General features: G+C 39.4%; 2 protein-coding genes across 4 annotated transcripts in view; one reads left to right on the forward strand and one right to left on the reverse strand.

The window, feature by feature from the left end:
- The window catches only part of LOC129246891 (calcineurin-binding protein cabin-1-like), a 30,636-nt gene extending 20,247 nt beyond the window's left edge, over positions 1 to 10,389 (reverse strand). For all 3 annotated transcript variants that reach the window (XM_054885606.1, XM_054885605.1, XM_054885604.1), the window contains exons 1-17: positions 10,124 to 10,389; positions 9,946 to 10,059; positions 9,310 to 9,429; positions 8,258 to 9,252; positions 8,045 to 8,198; positions 7,826 to 7,947; positions 7,627 to 7,743; positions 4,600 to 4,890; positions 4,330 to 4,513; positions 4,121 to 4,277; positions 3,891 to 4,050; positions 2,839 to 3,082; positions 2,278 to 2,777; positions 1,976 to 2,149; positions 1,689 to 1,899; positions 1,384 to 1,615; positions 1,054 to 1,322 (exon numbers count right to left, since the gene is read on the reverse strand). In XM_054885606.1, coding sequence (XP_054741581.1) covers positions 1,054 to 1,322; positions 1,384 to 1,615; positions 1,689 to 1,899; positions 1,976 to 2,149; positions 2,278 to 2,777; positions 2,839 to 3,082; positions 3,891 to 4,050; positions 4,121 to 4,277; positions 4,330 to 4,513; positions 4,600 to 4,890; positions 7,627 to 7,743; positions 7,826 to 7,947; positions 8,045 to 8,198; positions 8,258 to 9,252; positions 9,310 to 9,429; positions 9,946 to 10,059; positions 10,124 to 10,201 — 4,122 coding nt within the window. In that variant the 5' untranslated portion in view covers positions 10,202 to 10,389. The remainder of the gene's footprint in view (positions 1 to 1,053; positions 1,323 to 1,383; positions 1,616 to 1,688; positions 1,900 to 1,975; positions 2,150 to 2,277; positions 2,778 to 2,838; positions 3,083 to 3,890; positions 4,051 to 4,120; positions 4,278 to 4,329; positions 4,514 to 4,599; positions 4,891 to 7,626; positions 7,744 to 7,825; positions 7,948 to 8,044; positions 8,199 to 8,257; positions 9,253 to 9,309; positions 9,430 to 9,945; positions 10,060 to 10,123) is intronic.
- Positions 10,390 to 12,229: 1,840 nt separating this feature from the next.
- On the forward strand, positions 12,230 to 13,405 carry LOC129248629 (proteasome subunit alpha type-1). The gene is made up of 3 exons (XM_054888253.1): positions 12,230 to 12,350; positions 12,407 to 13,042; positions 13,116 to 13,405. Exons 1-3 carry the CDS (start codon positions 12,348 to 12,350, stop codon positions 13,320 to 13,322), a joined length of 846 nt encoding a protein of 281 aa, XP_054744228.1. The 5' UTR covers positions 12,230 to 12,347; the 3' UTR covers positions 13,323 to 13,405.
- The last annotated feature ends 4,361 nt before the right edge of the window (positions 13,406 to 17,766 follow it).

The following is a 17,766-nucleotide window of genomic DNA, read 5'->3' on the forward strand; positions in this document are numbered from 1 at the left end:
AATGCTTAGAGGACGTGGGAGCGAGGGAAATATTAACATTTTTTCCAATAGTCAAGCCGCGATTAAGACTCTGACGACGCCATGGGACAGATTCAAACTAAATCCATCCTGTAAGGATGGGTGCGCAGGTAACATCTCTCTGATCTGTGTTTGAGGACATAGGGACCTAGAGGGAAATTAAATTCCTTATGAGTTTGCCAAAAAGGGGACTGAATTGGTCTCAGGGACCTCCTATCCGGTCATCCCCTTCACTGTTGTTAAAGAGGAATTGCACAACTTATTTCTCAGGAAAGCGCAGAAAATATGGAGCTCCATTTCTTTATGTGCTATTTCGAAAATCCTTTGGACCCAGTACAATAGACGCAGGACTTAGAAAGTCCTGGGGACTCCTCGAAATTCAATTTCCAAACTCGTAGCTGTGTTTACCGGTCATTGGACGATCCGCACACACACGGAAAAGCTAGGTTTGCCATTTAACTCCCATTGCAAAAGCTGCGTCAGAGAAGGAGACTGTTGAGCACTTTTTCTGTAAATGTCCGAGTTTGGCCGCTAGACGATTAAGGTCACTGGGTGCTCCTTTCTTTGGCAGCTTGAGGCAGTGCGCAAACCTAAATCTCAACAATCTTCTCCATTACATTAACAGCTCTAGCTGGCGGTAGATGCTTGCCTGTTGGAGGTCTCATAATGGTATCAAAACGACGCTTTAGTCCTACTTGGGGTGTGCCAGACTGGTACTGCAACCATTTCAACTACTTATCGATCTACAACAATAACAAAAGCAATGTGTTCAAGTAAAATTTTTTTTGTAAGAGGTGCGACTGAAGATTTTTTAACGGATATTTTGCTCATATTGACGATGTTGATTGATATTCCCCTCACAATCATTTTATAGCACCTGAATGACTTGTGTTTTACTAGTTTTTTTTAGTTTAGGAAAGACGTATGATGTTTGCTCGTTTCCACTTTCCATGCTTATAATATTAAGCTATAGTACTTTTTCATTTACCTATTTAAACAAATAATCAAATACATACACACATAACATTTACTAACCTCTGATTCACGCCGAGAAGGATTGCTTTTACTACTACTTGCCGCCTTGTCGCCGTTTAATTCCTGGGCTTGTACAGAAGGAACTTTGTTTGTTTCAGGTGGACATTCTTTAGGTGTTTGTTCCTCCTTTTCATTCTCCTTCGACGTTTCAGTTCGAGCTGCTGGACTATAGTTTGGACCGTTATTGGGCTTCTTGCAAGCCTTAAGCATTTTCGCCTGGTCGTTTTTGTCAACAACTACTTTGCGCTTCAATGCGTTTAAACTATTTCCTGAAAAATGAGAAATTTTATTACAATATTTTATTTGATTTTAATTTTATAGTAAAATTACCGTCTATTTTTGCTTTATTGAAAGCGAAAGGGCTGCTTGCTAAACTCTTCAAAACGTTGCTAAGATGACTACCAATATCTCGTGAGATTTCTTTCTGGTGTTCCAGGAACTTAATGATGGATGCATTTGTACGATAAAAAATTTCCAAGGCTTCCACAGACAGCGTTGTTGGATTGCTGTGATTAATCTTAATGGGATAGGTAGCATTGCTTTCGTACAGATTATTGGCAGCCTACAGAATAATTTTCATATTAAAAAAATTGTTTTTGTTTTTTTTTTTTGTTTTGCAAATGCCTTTGAATTACCTTCAAATAAAAGTTCAGATACGTTTTTGGATGCTCCTTCTGTTTTTCGGCAATTTTTCCCAACATATATTGGCACAACCATTTCTCTTCATGAGAGTCTCCATTTTCCTCGCTATCGGTTTCTTCAGCATTCTGCAAAGCAGCAGCCAAAGAAAAGCAGTTGTGCGAAATATTCAATACACGACCTTTACGCGCTTGCAGCAGTGATGATCTATATAATGCGACAATGAAAATACATATAATTAATTATGGATGTAAATATTTAACTATCTATTATTTAAGCTTACTGGTCGGCTGTCAAATTTTCTGGTGGATTCTTTAACTGACGTGAGCAATAGGAGTGCAGGGTGTATGTAAAAGAGCCATACTCAATCCAAAGCAAAGTTTGTTGACGATTCAAACATATGCACATTTCAAAACACCGAATTGTATCCTCTGACTCCGCCAAAACATGATTTGGACTGAAATAGTTAAAAAAATACTTCATCGTATAAGTAACTAACCATAAACTAAAAAGGGCTCCCATAAAATAATTCAAAATTAAAGTAAACTTATTTTTTACAAAATTAATATTTCTCTCTTTACTTACTTCAAAGGAGTCAATCCATTTAGTCTCGTTTCGATTTTGCTCGCCTTAGATAATGCCATACCCGCCCATGAATCAAAGCGTGTGGGGCTTATGGTTAAATCTAAAGTATAATACTTAATCGCTTTGGAAAAGTCGCGATTTTTAAAATAATAATCAGCCAGCAAGTAGAATATACAGTGTACTCTACAGGGCAAGGAAGTATGCGCGGGCTCCAGTGAACCGTAATCGTTGCCTTTTATAAACTCTAATATCTTCGTAGTTGCGGGCGTTGGATCTAATTCAGGTGGCATAAGTGCGACGATTTTTAGGAAAAATTGTTCTAAATCAGCTGTTATCGATTCAAGTTTATACGAATTTATTTCGGGTAAACACTCTGGCCTATACAAATTAAATGCTTGTACTGCTTTCGTCCATGTCAGTTCTACATTTGTGGCCTCGTGATCCTCTAAATGACGGGAGCGTGCTTTCTTTTGAGGATAACCGTACAAACAGAAAGTCACCTGCAATATTGTTCCAGTATCAGATATTTGCTTTCGTTATCATTAGTTTTGAGTAGCTTACCTGCTCCAAATATTCATAGACAGAGTCACGACATGAGTCATAAAGCGGTGCTCTTATTATGGGTACGATGACATCTAAAATGTAATGCAAAAATTCGCCATTGTTACGTGTGCAACATTGAAATTTGCCTAAAAATTCATGTGCCGTGAATAATATCGAGAACGAGCCTGGCAGAGGATCCTCTTCTTCTTCAACCTCATTATTGTTTTTGGATTTAACCACCGTTAAAGTGTTATTCTCATCTCTAGAAAGAAAAATATATAAAAAAAAAGATGTTTTAACAGATTAAGTATTTTAGATAATATTCTAAAGATATGGAATGTACATAAAAGCGCGATCGTTTTGAGGTGCTAGTTTTTAAATTTGATTTTCTCTTTTTCTTCTTGACCGCTTAAGCGATTTTGGCCGAGTTAACCGGCGCCAGTTGCGCACACCAAGTGAAGTCAAGTCCTTTTCCTCCTGATCTTTCCAACGCAGAGGAGATCTTCCTCTTTCTCTACACCCATCAGCTGATACCGCATCGACTACTTTCAGAGCCGGAGCGTTTGCAACCATTCGGACAACATGACCCAGCTAACAAAGCCGCTGGATCTTTATTTACAGCACTGTGATTATGTCGTCGTAAAGCTCATACAGCTCATTGTTCCATCGTCCACGATACTCGCCGTCACCATCGTGCAAAGGTCTAAAAATCTTCCCCAGAATCTTTCTCTCAAACACTCCAAGGGATGCTTCATCGGATATTGTCATCGTCCAAGCTTCTACGCCATACGTTTGGGCGGGCATGCTGAGAGGCTTTTAAAGTATTAGCTTTTCGTCGAGAGACGTCTTTACTACTCAAATGTCTCCTTAGTTCAAAGTAGCACTTGCTGGCAAGCGAAATTCTGCCTTGGCTAACATTGTTATCGGTGTTAATGCTGATTCGTGGAGAAACGAAGTCTCTTACAACCTCGAAATCATAACTGCCAACAGTGACGTGGGTGCCGATACGCGAGTGGTTAAACCTAACCTAAAATTGCCATGCACTTTTTTGTTCATATACATTTTTTTACCTTAACATAATTTGATGCAATATAACAAAAGGTTGTTTCATATTGAATTCGTGCTCTGGATTAGCTCTTTTGTCGACAGCCTGATTGGAATCCAAATGAAATGATAACACACAAATTGTATTTTGCACGAGACGCGCCAACGTCTCATCTAAGCAAAGAACTGTAAGTATAAATAAAATGCAATAGCAATAATTAATGCACTTAATTGGTGTTTAGGTATATTTACGTACGTATATCGTTGCCTTCGTTCAAGATTAGTACTTCTATATAAGAGTAGATAAAATCCAAAGCAACTGACCACAATTCCTGTTGTCGAATTTTATTTGTTTCCTTTAGACATTTTACAGTGCAAAAGTGCAAACATTTCTCAGCCCATTTCATGCACTCCTACAAAAATTTCTTTATATGTATTAATTTTTGTATTTATAAAAATATTTACCTCATATGCAGACATATTCCACAGCGATTGTAATAGAATTTCTACTTGAGTTTTTAAATTTTTCACCCAATTTTCGCAATCCTCTACCTCTACGTCGTTGGCTAAATTTTCTGTTATTATTGTCACTACTTCTTGCCATTTCTCTTGTTCGAACAATTTGGGTATCCTGGCCAATGCAATACGTCTGAAAATGCATTTGAGAAAATTGATAAATTGTTAAATATAAATTTCCAAAATTACAAAAAAAAAAAAAAAAAAATATTTACGAACCTTTTAAAATCAATTTGTGCTTCAAGCACAATATTTTTTGTAATACATTTTGCACTTAAATTTGGTAAATGCAATATGAAGTCATTTGCATCGAATAGTTGAATAATCTCCGCCATGTGCTCCAAGCACTCTATGCATTTTTCCAGCTCATTGTGTATGTTGAACCATAAATATTCTAAATTTATGAGTCGCAATTTATACGGATTGAATGCTTGACCGAGCGCTACATAAATAGTGCCGGACCTGTATGCCAATTGATCGAAAACTTGCTTCCATATTGGAGACAATTCGCTGAAAATGGGAGGAAATATTGTAAAAATATATTAAAAATGTTATACTCAATAAAAATAGAATGCATAAATGCAGTAAGATATGTACGTAGGTCTGTTCATGAAGTAAATATTGTTTATCAATTCTTAAAAATGATCAAGGTTTGGTGTTCATATATCCAAAAAACTTGCAAAGTAGGGGAAAGTGAGAGAGCAAAATGGCATTTCATTTTGAGGGGAAGTTGTGAGTTTTTATCGGATAAATTTATTACTTATAAGAATTATTATTATTATTTAGTGACTGGTATGAATACCAGTACTAAAATTATGTTTGACCATTTGCTGCAGAGGCCATCAGCTCTGTGTCGTCTGTGGGTGTCTGGATTATTTGTTATATTGTCATTTCGATAGTTTTAATGAATTTGCTAATTTTTTCAATGTTTGAGTGACTGGGGATGGCGAGGATGTCGCTTATTTGTTCTGAGTTGAGTATTTCTTATAAGAATTAAAATTGTGAATTCAGTCAAAGTTTTTAGTTCAAATAAAAATGGTGATTAAAATGGAGAATGTAAGTAACTATATTTTAGATGAAATTTATAGTTTATTTGAAGTCATATATTAAATAGGAATCAGCCAATGATGTAGACGTATGTACTTCTGAACCACAGCCTCCAGTCACCGTTGTTGCAGTTTCCAACCCATTCGACTACGGCGGCCGGTCTTAGGATTATATGCCGATTTTTTTTTTTTGCCAAGAACAGTCCCCAACGATGACGTTCTTTCGTTCACTCATAGCTGCTCAATCAATCTTGAAATTTAAATACATAAATGGAACTGGATTGGACATACTCTTCGTAGAGAAGACGAGATACTTTTCAATGGAACTCACAAAGCCGTCGGCGCAGAGGACACCCACGACAAGCTTGGATGCGCACAATTCTAAATGAGAGCTCTACCACCACCACCTGACATAAAATGACACATTTACTACGCTGCTACAACAACAACAACAACAAAAACAACGAAATTAGACATATAGCAGCTGACAGAAATCTTTGGAGAGCTTTGGTTTCCGTACTTTGCTCCGATTAGGAGCGATAATATGTGCAGAGAGATGTTTTTTTAATGCAGTTCTTTAGTTTTTCTTAAAAAGTATATCTGAGCAAGGGCTACTCTACTTCAGCTAAAAGTATGTAATATACTATCAAGGAATAAAAAATGCGATTTCGGTATTACTATTAAAAAAAAGTTTAGAAAGCATGAAATGATATTCTTTCACACATTCCATATACAGGAGTTTAAGTAGCGACCGGAATAACCTGGATTTAAATTCGTCCACGGGTAGTCACTTCAGCAGCAATCCCAAACATTTATATAAAATGTTTTATGCTGTTACAACAACAACAACGCGATCGTGAATGTGGTTAAAAACCTGTCGACAGTCCCTCGAGTCCATTGGATCTACGTACGTATTTCTCACGTCGCCGGCCTGAGTGCGGTGTTTGTACTTCAGAATTCCCCGAAGCATAAAATTTGATAAGAGAAAAGTAAGTTCATTAAAATAGTCGTTTACTTTTCAACACGAGCCTGCAGCATAAATTCTCAAGGACAACCGCTGGAGGTTTCGGAATTTCGAAGTATAGTTTATTTACTTCTTGTTGTTTTAGTAGATCAATAGGGCCGTAGTTCAATAGCACTGGCAGGTGCATTTACCGATCGTCATCGTCTAACTCATCGAACGGTAGGCCCAGGAAACGTGTTGTTTCGACAGGTTGAGTCCAGAGGGAGCCGGGTATTAGATGAGTGGGTTTTGGAGGGCATGTGAATAAGTGCTTAGTATCGTGTGGGTCGATTCTGGTTAAGTAGGAGTTTAACCTGCTATAATATCCAGACCATAATTGAGACAAAGTTACGCGGGTCTTACGAGGCAGCTAAAGCTCTTCGTCTGCAATGGATGATGGCTGCTGAAGTGACAATCTTTGCCCGGATATAAATCCAGGTCGTTCCGGTTACGTAGAATCGACTGCCATGGGAACAGGTGGAAGATATGTCTCCTGACTCGCATGAGAGGTGGTTCAGTCTCTAGCAAATGTCTGCAGTGGCGATTCCTACGGTAACATCCAAGCAGAAATTGCTTGCTGAGCATTTTGTTGTACTCCTTGACCGGGAACATGGAAGACTCGTTTTGTAGATGTTGCAGGGGACATATAAGGAGACATCCTGTGACTGTCCTAATAGTAGTAAATTGATAGGTCTGGAGCTTTGTCCACTGTAAATCACTAGTGTAAGGCGATCAGTTGGGCGTAGCGTAATTTAGTATCGACCGGCCATTGCTTTAAATGTCGGCAGCAACATTTCTTTGGCTTTGCTTCAAGTACTGCCGGCCAGCGATTTGAGAACTTTGTTGCGATTTTGGACCTCAGTAGCAATTGCGGTTGCATGCGCTAAGAAGGAGCCAACTTTCGAAAGTGACACTCAAAATTTTGGGGTTGCTGACAGTCGGTATTCCAGTGTTATCGACTTTCAGTTTGACCTGCTTCGTGCAGCTGTTATTGTTGTTGTATCAGCTTACTAACCCCAGTCTTCGTTTAACTCGTATTACGGTAGACCCAGAAAACGTGCTGTTTCGACCGATTGAGCCCAGAGGGAGAGGTGATAGAGAAGGTCGCCGCGGAATCTCACTTAATAAATCTAATATTTTAATAATATGTCTTAGGTATTATAAGTTGATTGATATATATTAACATAAAAATCTTACTCATTCCGTATCTTTTTAATGGTATAGTCTAATTCCAAAAACATAATACAGATCTGATAAAATGTTTCAATTGCATCAACGCTCTGCTGGTTCCAAGGTGAACAATCAAAGTTGTCTCTGAAAAAAAAAAAATGCCAAACAAGTTGTATTAGATAGATTGGCGCGCGTACTTATAGAAAAAAGAACACACTCGACTTACAAATAAATACAAAATAACTCCAAGTATAAAAGGCATATGTCTAAAGGCAAGCTTTTGGTCCAATAAGATGATATACACTTCAGCCACTCAAATACCAACATCGATGGATCAAACGTTTGTGCCTAAAAACGGAAGAACAATTTTCAGTTACAGTTGAAGAAAATACCTGGCGAAAAGTGTAAAACATGTTGTGTTTAATATTTAATGATTTAATATTACCTCAATTTTAGCAATAAACTCAGTAAAAGTTTCACGGGTCATATCCTGAAATTCAACATTTGACATTGCGCCAACGCAGGTTGTACATTTCTCAACACTATTTTTGTGGTTCTCCTTTGAAGAACCAAATGGCCACTCTTCATCTATGGTAACACTAAAACGTATGACAACTGTAGCATACATTTTTATATTGCAAATTGCATATTTACTTACTTTGAGTACTTGGCAAAAATTTTCCTCAATACACCTTTCAATGAAGTGTCTACTTCAACTCGATCGGATGCAACCTTTTTTCGTGAATTATATCGTCTATTTTTGTGCCAACCCCATTGCTCTAGGAAATGTAAATCGCTGCAACGCCTACGTGGTTTTGGTTTATTGGTTTCTGAGTTTGTCGATGGTTTATCATATCCTTCCGCTTCGTCTGGTGAGTTTTCGGAAACTTTTTTTGTTTGCTCTACGTCACTGGTCGGTGGGGTAATGACGGGCAATTCGGTTGTAGCTTGATTTGAAATAATATTACTATTCATGTCTGGTTCATGCACTACATCCATGTTATCGTTTGAATTACTATTGGGAATAGTATTTATTTCTGTCTGATTGTTACTTTCTTGTTGTAAGACCTTTTCCACGCTGTTGCTATCGGTGCTATCAGCTAATATGTCTTTTAGGCTTAAAAGCATAATTAATGATTTGCCGCTTTTTTGCATGTACTGATACAGAGAAACTACATACAGTCCTACAGAAACCCAACTTAACTCCTTTACGCGTATCTTTTGTGCGACTTCCAATGGTATAGTCATATTTTCTTCACTGCTTGCAATATTCTCCTCTCGATATTTTCGCGGGAAAGCACTCTCCTTCGTCCACGAAGGAAGAGGTTTTAAGTTTTTGGGCATTGGCCCGAACATATTTTCACAAAGCGGTAGAGAGGATTCAAAAATGTCAGATATTTCATATAGAATATGTGCAGCCCGTTCATAGGAAGGATCTTTGGAATATAATTTCAATGCATAGCCATATGCGCCGATTATATTGTGATTCTCGCAAAGTGTACGTAACATGCCATCAGCAGCACCCCAATGTGATGGATTACGACGCAGACATCTCTCGAAGGCGAATTCTGCCAACTCTATGGCGTTAAGTTTTAACGCCAATTGGCCCATGCGATGCATGGTGTATACATCTGTGTCGTCTAATTGAGTGGCCTAAAAATAATTGAAGTACTATTTAACAAATCCATATTGGATATCCAAAAATGTTACCATTATGTAATTTTCCAACGCCAATTCATTCTCATTCTTTTCTTCATATATAAAAGCTATATTTTTATGGCAATTGTAACGTATTGTACGTAATTTTCCACTTGTGTCCTCTGCTAGCAGCTACAGAATGAAAAAAAAATGTTAGTAAGCCGAATTGGGTAGTAAAGAGTTAACAGGAATTATAAAAGTTGAATAGCGCACAATCGAGAGTAACCATCCACCAAAGCCCTAGTAGCTATCGACATCAAAAATTGCTTAGCAGGAGCAACATACAGCTTAAAATATTCCTTATTCTCACGTACATTGGACTATAAAGGAAATTATTTAAATTTTGCCCAGTTTATGGTAATACCAGTCATTAATCGTTCCCACGACAGTCGATTCTACTTTGCCGGTACTACCCGGATTTATACCTCTGCAGCATTCCCCGTAAACTTTTGGGGAATGTTTATGCTGCTACGATAACAACACCAACAACCAGTCATTAGTTCAATCTAAATAATGTGTGCTCCAGTGGGACTCGGTATTTATATTTTTTGAAACACTTCAAAAGCATGCTTCGAAATACGCTTCGAGGAAAGTTTTAGGCTGGTGCAACAAGTGCTACCTGGTAGATAAAACTAGTATTATTCGAACCTCATTGAGCACTTGAGTTTCCAACAACTGGTTCAACAATGAAAGTGCCGATTTCACGTCTCCTTTCCATTTTAGATTGATTGCTTTTAGGTATTCTGCTTCTGCAATCGCCTCCTAAATAAATAAAAAATAATATTTATATATGATAGGCGTCGGAACGTATAAACAAAACACTTACCTGAGCCTCTTTCGTAACCACAATTTTATCTTCCGGCTCTTCATTGCATTCTTCATTCAATGCAACAATTCTCATCATCTTGACTGCTTTCGTTGTTTAGTTAACGCTTTGATTAACAATTTGCAGTTATTTAGTTTTCGAACTTATTTTTATGGTAAATCACATATTTCCTGCCATTTGTAGAAGTTAAACTAATTGTTACGAACATGACAAATTTTGACAGATGTAACCGGTCAAAGCGCATTCATACACGGTGATAGCAGTAGAGCGGCTGATTTATTGCAAAATGCAAGTGAAAAACAAATCAACTGTTTACTGCAAGGCGAATTTATTAAATTCGCCTTGGTTTACTGCTACCACTTCCAATGGATTCGCTTTGAAAACTAAGGCGAATTGAATAGAAAAGGTGGCGTCTTCTGAAAACCGTTACTAAATTTTCACGATTTTGACTAATCCAGTCATGTACTTTAATAATACAAAAAAAAAAACGAACAAAACAAACAAAAAGAGGAGAAATGACATATTTGTGAAAATTCAGTAAATGGTAATATTGTGGTTTGTGACATTTAAATTAAACAAAATAATGAAAACGATATGTCACGTGTTAAACTGTGCAAGTACCTCCTCCAAATTCAGTTTTTCGCGTTTTTATATAATAATTATTTTGTATAATTTCTAGCGTTTGGCAGTTTCTATTGCTTTCGCTTTTTCTCTTTACAATCAAGTAATTCCTTCTACCCCTTTTGTTTGTATATTTTCGGAGCCTAACGTGACAGCAAACCTAGTATTCTATCATCCTTGCTTGGAATCGACGTTAAAATGCGGGAATTAATCTATAATCGATTATTTAGGTGTTATAATAAGTTCAAACGGCACATGATTCGTTCTCTCATTCGTGATTCCCTTCCCCATTACCCTTCAAATCAAATTATTCGTCATACAAAATTTTAAGAGCCAAATACCTCATTTGTAGGTAGTTTTGTCTCAAATACTTCGTGAATTACGAAAAGATCGTATCGATTTTTTGTCGGAAATTTATAGAAATTAGGTTTTTAACCAAACGAAAGAATAAACTAAAGCAAAGAAACAAAGTTAACAAACCTTGAATAATAAACAGAAGGCGATAAGTTTTATAAATGAAAGCAGAAAAGAATTTGTTATAAAATTATTATTATTTCAAGGAGCAAATGATAATAGTAAAATGCAGGCAACAAGGACAAAATGGAGAGCTGCCAAAATGAATTGCGAATTCGTCGTTGAAACAGATTAATTCGCGAATTACTTAGCGAATTACTTACCTTGGCTTTACACAAGACAATGTCTGGAGACAGTTGAAAATACATATTAGCTGTCAAAAGTAAGAAAAATTGCTTGCTTAGTTTAGGCGTCCAGAAAATTATGAGGACAATTTACATTTAAGCAACCGACGGTAGTGTCGTTTTGTACAAATTGCTAGCTCCGACTTCAATTCTTTTGCGGAATACAATGAAAGTTCACTGAATTAACCAGTTATGTCAAATCAGTTGCCAAATTTACTATCTTCGAAAAATCTCAATATTTATTACGAAGAAGTATTTTATTTATAGCTGATTTAAATAGAATTCCAAATGCCAGAAGGAGCACCCTGTACATTAAGTTTTGTGTTAAAGGTTATTTACATGGGGAGATTTTGTAGCTAAATGGTGCAAACGCTTTCAAACAAGTTAGTCGACCGTCAATTTTTTTAATACATAATAAAATTTATAAAATCAATATTACAAAGTTTTCGAATGCTATGACACAGAGGTTGTATTAATTAATTTGATACAAACTGTTATTATTTCCCTTCTAACGCCATTTAGCTGGAAAACAAAAATTTCGCAATATCCACTATAACAATTCTTTTCATTTGTACTGAGTTTAATTGCCAATTTTATAGATTTGAACTTGGTTTAAAAAATTCACCTCAATTAAACAACCACTAATATTTCATTTTCAAGGGTTGACCAATATCAGGTGTGGGTACTTCAATCTGGCTTATTATAAAAAACAAACAGCTTCGAACGTTTTTGTTAATATATTGCAAATAGTGTGGCAACATCAATCTGAACCGCAACACCCTGTTGTATTCATTTTCGTAATGTAGTTGATAGAATAGCATTCTTATTATTTCTATCAAATTGGCGACAAGCCTTGTCATTTACTATTTGCCGAATCATTGTAGAATTTCTGTGTGCCAGCAAAAATGGTAGGAAATTTGTTATAAAAAGAGAATTATTAATAAAATTGAATTTTTAATTATAGTTTCGAAATCAATATGATAGTGATGTGACTGTGTGGAGTCCGCAGGGCCGTCTGCATCAGGTGGAATATGCTATGGAAGCGGTCAAGCTGGGTTCGGCCACAGTTGGTCTCAAAAACTCTGACTATGCAGTGCTAGTTGCCTTGCGTCGTGCAGCTTCAGAGCTCTCTTCATCACAACGTAAAATTATTCCAATTGATGATCATTTAGGTATATCGATTGCAGGTATTACCGCTGATGCACGCGTCCTCAGTAATTATCTTCGTACGGAATGCTTAAATTACAAGTACGCTTACGCTGCTAGATACCCAGTTTCACGTCTCATTTCTATGCTTGGCAATAAGATGCAGGTAACAACACAGCGTTATGATCGACGTCCATATGGCGTGGGGCTTTTAGTTGCCGGCTACGATGAAAGAGGCCCACACATTTACCAAGTCGATCCTTCTGCAAACTTTTTCAATTGCAAAGCAATGTCGATTGGATCTCGTTCCCAGAGTGCGCGTACATATTTGGAACGTAACATCAGTTCGAAAGGTCGCGATTTTAACTGCACAAAAGACGAACTAATTTGCCACGGTATTCAAGCTATTCGTGGTTCGTTGCCAAACGACGAAGACAGTGAGTCGCCACTGCTGGTAAATGAAACATGATGAACTTGATTGCAAGTTTGCTATGCATGCATATTATTAATTATTTTTGTTTTTGTAGAATATATCCATTGCAATTGTGGGCAAGGACCAACCCTTCAAGATATTGGACGACGTCGAAAGCAAGGTATATTTAGATATGGCGAAGAAATTACCATCACCACCCGCACCAGATGACGATGTGCCATCAACGGGAGGTGATGATGAAGACAAACCTGATGACTCGCCACCAGATCCACAAGTACTCGTAGGAACAATGGAGCGCTAAAACAAATATTTTACATGTTGTCAGTGCATTTCTGTTTAACATTATTAGAATAAAGGAAAATTTAATTTTGTGGAATGCAGTAAGCCCGGTAATTTTTAAACAAATTGAAAATAATGTGTTTTGGATTCGCGCAGAGACACAGAGCTATGGCAAAATAATAAATAATCAAAAGATTTCTAAATTGGAAATGTTTACAGGCAGTAGAAGTTGTAAAGCGCTTCCATGATAGGTAACATTTCTGGTTTTTTGTAAATCAGTTGTGACAATGGAATATTTTTAAAGAGGTGTTATGTGTAAGAAGATTGAACACAATAACAATTTTTAATTAATGTGGTAATTCAATATCTAAGTTACTACAACAAGAACAACAACACTATAACTGAACGGTCCCTCTGAACTATTGATTCTAGCCGGAATTGTATCTGACCACTGCCACTCTTAACTGCATGTTGAATAGGGTGCGTATATGTATAACAGCGTTATAATGCCTCTTCTTATCGCCAAGCTTTTGCAAGTGGCGAATTTTTGAAGTAACATATCTTGAAAACGCTGGAATAGAGCTGCTTGAAATTACATGTGTTTGTAAAATAGTGAGTTATATCAGTTTAATGAGGTGTAACCATACTCGCTAGCGCCGAATCTAGCTCGATAGCTTAGTTGTTCCAAATTGTTCGTCAAGTGCGCCGAGCGGAGATATAGCGCACAGAGAAGTGGCGCATACAAGAGGCCTTATACGATATGAAGGTTTCAGTTTGTATGGCAGGCATGGTGAAAATATTTAGAAGTTGTGATCAGTATCAGACCATTAACTGGATCTCAGCGAGTTTGAAAAAACCAGGTGTTCAGCTGACGTAACCGACGCCATGACCGCGGTTTGTTTATGAAAAAACTGAGATTGTGGTGATATCAATTTCTTTTTCACCATAATTGAATGCCAAAGCTGATAATTTAGTCCTTGATCCTTGGTACCCGATGACGTGGAAGCAGAAAATACTCGTTCAATTTCGTTTTTACCATAGGCCGAACTTGGTAATATAGGGTGATCAATCATGAGGTGTTTTTTTCAATAGTTAAAAAAAAAAAAATGTAAATTATGTTCAAAACCTTTATTTTTTTGAATATGACTTCATTCAAATGTTGGCCGCAACTACGCTTAAGGTGGTCCATTCTGAAGGTCCAATTTTCAATCATTCGACTGGTATGTCGTGAATAACACGCGTAATGTTGGCTTCCAGAGCTTCAATCGTAGCTGGTTTATCAGCATAGACCTTGGACTTCACGAATCCCCAAAGAAAAAAGTCCAAAGGTGTGATATCACAAGATCTTGGTGGCCAACTCACAGGTCCTAAACGTGAAATCAGCTGCTCTCCGAAATAACTTCTCAATAAAGTCATTGTTTCACGAGCTGTATGGCACAGAACGCTGATTTTCATAATACAGTTGAACAATTTGTAGACGTTGTTGCGGTGTGAGTCTTTCCATGATGAAATGCCAAACGCTGTTCAACAAATCCACGATGACAGTTTGCCACAACTCGCGCGCGATCTGTAAAAAAAACGCAAATGAAAAAAACTCCTCTTAATTGATCACCCTATATATTACGCTTATGGTACGCCCTTATTTCCAATACCACTTTTTACCATAAGTACGGTACATACAATTTAAAAATTCGTGCCGCGTTTCTGTTTCCTAGCTTAATTGGTTCTAGACAAGGATGATAGATTTACCAGATTTGCTTTTTTGCTGCTGTTGTTTTAACAGTAATAGAAGCCCTGTCAGTGTAGGGTGTTTCACCGGTCGTCTTCGTCTAGCTCATCTAAAGGTAGGCCCAAGATACATGCTGTTTCGACAGGTTGGGTCCAGAGGGAGAGGGGTGTTAGATGAGTAGGTTTTAAAGGGCATGTGAAAAGGTGGTTAGTGTCGTGCGGGGTGCCTTCACATGCTGGACATATGTTTGGAAAGTCGAGGTCAATTCTGGAGGAGTTTAACTTGCTACAGTATCCAGAACGTAATTGTTCCCATGGCAGCCGGTTCTACATTAACGGAATGACTTGGGTTTTTCTCGACCAAGGGCTGCCGAACCAGTAAACTAGCCCTGTCTAATAAACAGTGTACCAGGTTTGCTGTTGTTGTTGTTAACAGCATAGGTAACCCTGTCAGTGTAGTCATATCATCGTTCGTCGTCGTCTGGCTCATCTAGGGGTAGGCCCAGGAAACATGCTGTTTCGACAGGTTGGGTCCAAAGGGAGAGGGGGGTTAGATGAGTCGGTTTGAGGGGGCATGTGAAGAGGTGGTTAGTGTCGTGCGGGGTACCTTCGCATGCCGGACATGTGTTTGGTATGTCGGGGTCGATTCTGGATAAGTAGGAGTTTAACCTGCTACAGTATCCAGAACGTAGTTGTGCCAATGTTACACGGGTCTCACGGGGAAGCTGGAGCTCTTCATCTGCGATGGGTGGTGGTTGGACTCCAATTACGGCATTCACAAGACGGGAGTTTAAGAAGGTGGTAACGGTCTCCCGGTGAATGTCGTTTATAGACTGTCGAAATACTGTCCGGTCCAGTAGGTTACGGTCGGTCTTGTCCTGGATATCGCCAGCGTAGTCAAAGAGGTGTCTCCTGACGTGCCTGGGAGGCGGCTCGGGCTCAAGCAGGTGTCTGCAGGGATGAGACCTGCGGTAACATCCGAGCAGGAACTGCTTGCTGAGCAATTTATTGTGCTCCGCAACTGGGAGCATTTGTGCCTCGTTGTGAAGATGTTGTATAGGTGACATCAGGAGGCACCCGGTCGCTGTCCGAATGGCGGTATTTTGACAGGTCTGTAGCTTAGTCCACTGCGAATCACTAGTTCCAGGCGACCAGACAGGCGCAGCATAGTTGAGAACCGGCCGGCCAATTGCCTTAAATGTCGAAAGCAACAGTTCTTTGTCTTTGCTCCAAGTGCTGCCGGCCAGCGATTTGAGGACCTTGTTGCGATTTTGGACTTTAGTGGCAATTGCGGTTGTATGCGCAGAGAAGGAGAGCAAGCTGTCAAAGGTTACACCCAAAATTTTGGGGTTATTCACAGTCGGAATTGGTATGTCGTCGACTTTTACCTTAAGGGACAGCTTGACCTCCTTTGTCCAGGTGGTGAAAAGGGTCGCCGTGGACTTGGTGGGGGAAAGTTGTAGATTCCTCGCAGTGAAAAAGCGAGAAAGGTCGGTGAGGTAGACGTTCACTTTGGAACACAGGCCATCGATGTCATTGCCCGACGCCATTATCGAGCAATCGTCAGCGTATGAGATCAGGGAAACTCCCGCTGGTGGTTGGGGGAGCTTCGAGATGTAGAAGTTAAAAAGCAAGGGTGAAAGGACACCACCCTGCGGTACGCCTTGCTTAATCTTCCTCTGCTTTGACATTTGATCTCGAAAAATCACTGACGAGTGCCGACCGCTCAGGTAGTTCGCGGACCACCTCTTCAGCCCTGGCGGGAGTGTCGACTGATAAATGTCATCTAGTAGCGTGGAGTGGCTGACTGTGTCGAAAGCCTTTTTCAAGTCCAACGCTACTAGGACAGTCCTCTCGCAGGGGCGGTTTTGGTTAAGCCCGCGATTTATCTGGGCGTTTATGGCGGTGAGTGCAGTGGTGGTGCTGTGCACTCATCGGAAACCGTGCTGATGTGGGGCTGGGGCCAGGTGTTTCGTAAAGAGTGGGAGTAGGAGGGCTTCAAGTGTCTTCACTACTGGGGAAAGGAGAGTTATCGGCCGATAAGACTCCCCTTGGTTGGCGGGTTTCCCAGGTTTCAGTAGTGGGACCACTCTCCCTGCTTTCCACTTTTCAGGGATGATGAGAGTGGCCATGGACAGATTGAAAACCCTTGTGAGAAATCCTACTCCCAGGGGTCCCAGATGCTTCAGCATCAGCGCGTTTAAGCCGTCAGGGCCAATGGCTTTCGATGATTTCGAACTCTTGATGGCCCCCTGAACCTCATCACTGGAGAAAGTAAGTGGCGCACTGTTGTTCTTCAGTTTGTGCAGCCTTCTGGTAGCACGACGCTTGGTTCTGTCGCCCGGAGGATGCAATATAAAAAGCCGGCTAAAGTAGCTCGCGCATCGCTTCGGGTCCGACGAAGTGCAACCGTTGAAGGTGATAGCCACCTTGTCGTTGTGCTTCGTCGGGTTTGACAGAGACCTAACGGTGGACCAGAGCTTACTCACCCCAGAGGTGAGGTTGCAGGTCTTCAAGTGCTCAACCCATTTAGTCCGCTTATGCTGGTTTACCAGTTGCCGGATCTCCAAATTGAGATCCCTTATGCGGGGATCCCCGGGATCGGCCTGGCGTAGGTGATCACGCTCGTTCGCTAAACTGGCTGCTTCGGCTAGGAAATGAGGACGAATGTCCTTATAACTTCCAGCAGGGATGAAGCGAGCCGCAGCAGCTGTGAGCACCTTGCGGAATGCGCGTTC

The sequence above is a fragment of the Anastrepha obliqua genome, chromosome 5, assembly GCF_027943255.1.
Source record: "Anastrepha obliqua isolate idAnaObli1 chromosome 5, idAnaObli1_1.0, whole genome shotgun sequence".
NCBI lineage: Eukaryota > Metazoa > Arthropoda > Insecta > Diptera > Tephritidae > Anastrepha > Anastrepha obliqua.